This window comes from Pyrgilauda ruficollis, unplaced genomic scaffold (genome assembly GCF_017590135.1).
Source record: "Pyrgilauda ruficollis isolate IOZ18807 unplaced genomic scaffold, ASM1759013v1 scaffold525, whole genome shotgun sequence".
Lineage (NCBI taxonomy): Eukaryota > Metazoa > Chordata > Aves > Passeriformes > Passeridae > Pyrgilauda > Pyrgilauda ruficollis.
The window spans coordinates 2,311-3,283 of NW_024526878.1; the positions used below are offsets into that span (position 1 = coordinate 2,311).

Consider the following 973-nt stretch of genomic DNA (forward strand, 5'->3'; position numbering starts at 1 on the left):
GAAAGCAAAGGTGAAGCAAAGGAAATGCTGTGTCTGTGCCTGCAAGGATGCAGCTCCTCTGTGAGCTGGGGGAGAGGCCAGGGCTGCAGAGGGGGGATGTTGTTGGCAGCTCCATGAGGACGCTCTGGGACGCTGCCCTGGGCTGTGCAGCGCCCTGGGGATGGATCAGCCCCTGCTCTGCTGCTCCTTGCCGTGTGCCCCAGGGCCCTTGCAGAGCCCCAGCCATGCTGTTTGCCCCCAGCCTGCCCACGGCCAGCCTGGGGCTGCTCACCCTGGGGGTTTTCTGTGCTGAGCCTTGGCCTGGCCGTGTTCTTGAGAGAGCCTGGGCAGGAGCCTGGAGCCCCCAGGGCCTGGCCTGAGGCGTCAGCGCTGCCCCAGCAGTGCCCATGGCCTGTCCCTGCTGCAGCCCCGGCACTGCCACCCCCAGGACTGTGCCCGGCCCCGAGAGCACTCAGGCCCTGCAGCAACACCAGGGCCAGCAGGGCAGCGGGGCAGGGCCACCGGCAGCAGCACTGGAACACCAAGTGCTGCTGCTGCTGCTGGGCACAGCTGCTGGGCCAGCACTGATCTGCCCCAGCTCTGCACACAGACATTGCTGCTGCAGCTCCAGAGATGGCAACAAAAGGGCATCTCTGCAGGAAACTCTGCTGGGAGATCCTTTAATTCCTTTAATCCTACCAAGAGGACAGTCCCTCATTCACACAGTCTGTGGCCACAGTGAACGTAGAGAAAAAAAAAAGGCAAAAAAATGACACCTCTTTATATACAATATGAAAAAAATTAAACAGGATACAAAAATGAAAAAAAACAACAACCCGCAACCAAATAAAAAAGAAGTATCCAATATTACTTTTATTACAAGTGATTTCCATAAATTGGCCAGCAGTTTAATGTTCATTAAAGCATCCAGTCATCAGTCTCCACACTGCAGCCTTGAGCTCCTGGTTCCTCAGGCTGTAGATGAGGGGATTCA

The 973-nt window shown here is 56.5% G+C and overlaps 1 protein-coding gene across 1 annotated transcript in view; it reads right to left on the minus strand.

The window, feature by feature from the left end:
• LOC121360670 (olfactory receptor 14C36-like) overlaps nucleotides 1-973 on the minus strand; it is a gene marked incomplete at its 3' end in the record, with an annotated part of 9,155 nt that overhangs the window by 2,275 nt on the left and 5,907 nt on the right. Inside the window, exon 4 of the mRNA XM_041480683.1 lies at nucleotides 925-966. Coding sequence (XP_041336617.1) covers nucleotides 925-966 — 42 coding nt within the window. The remainder of the gene's footprint in view (nucleotides 1-924; nucleotides 967-973) is intronic.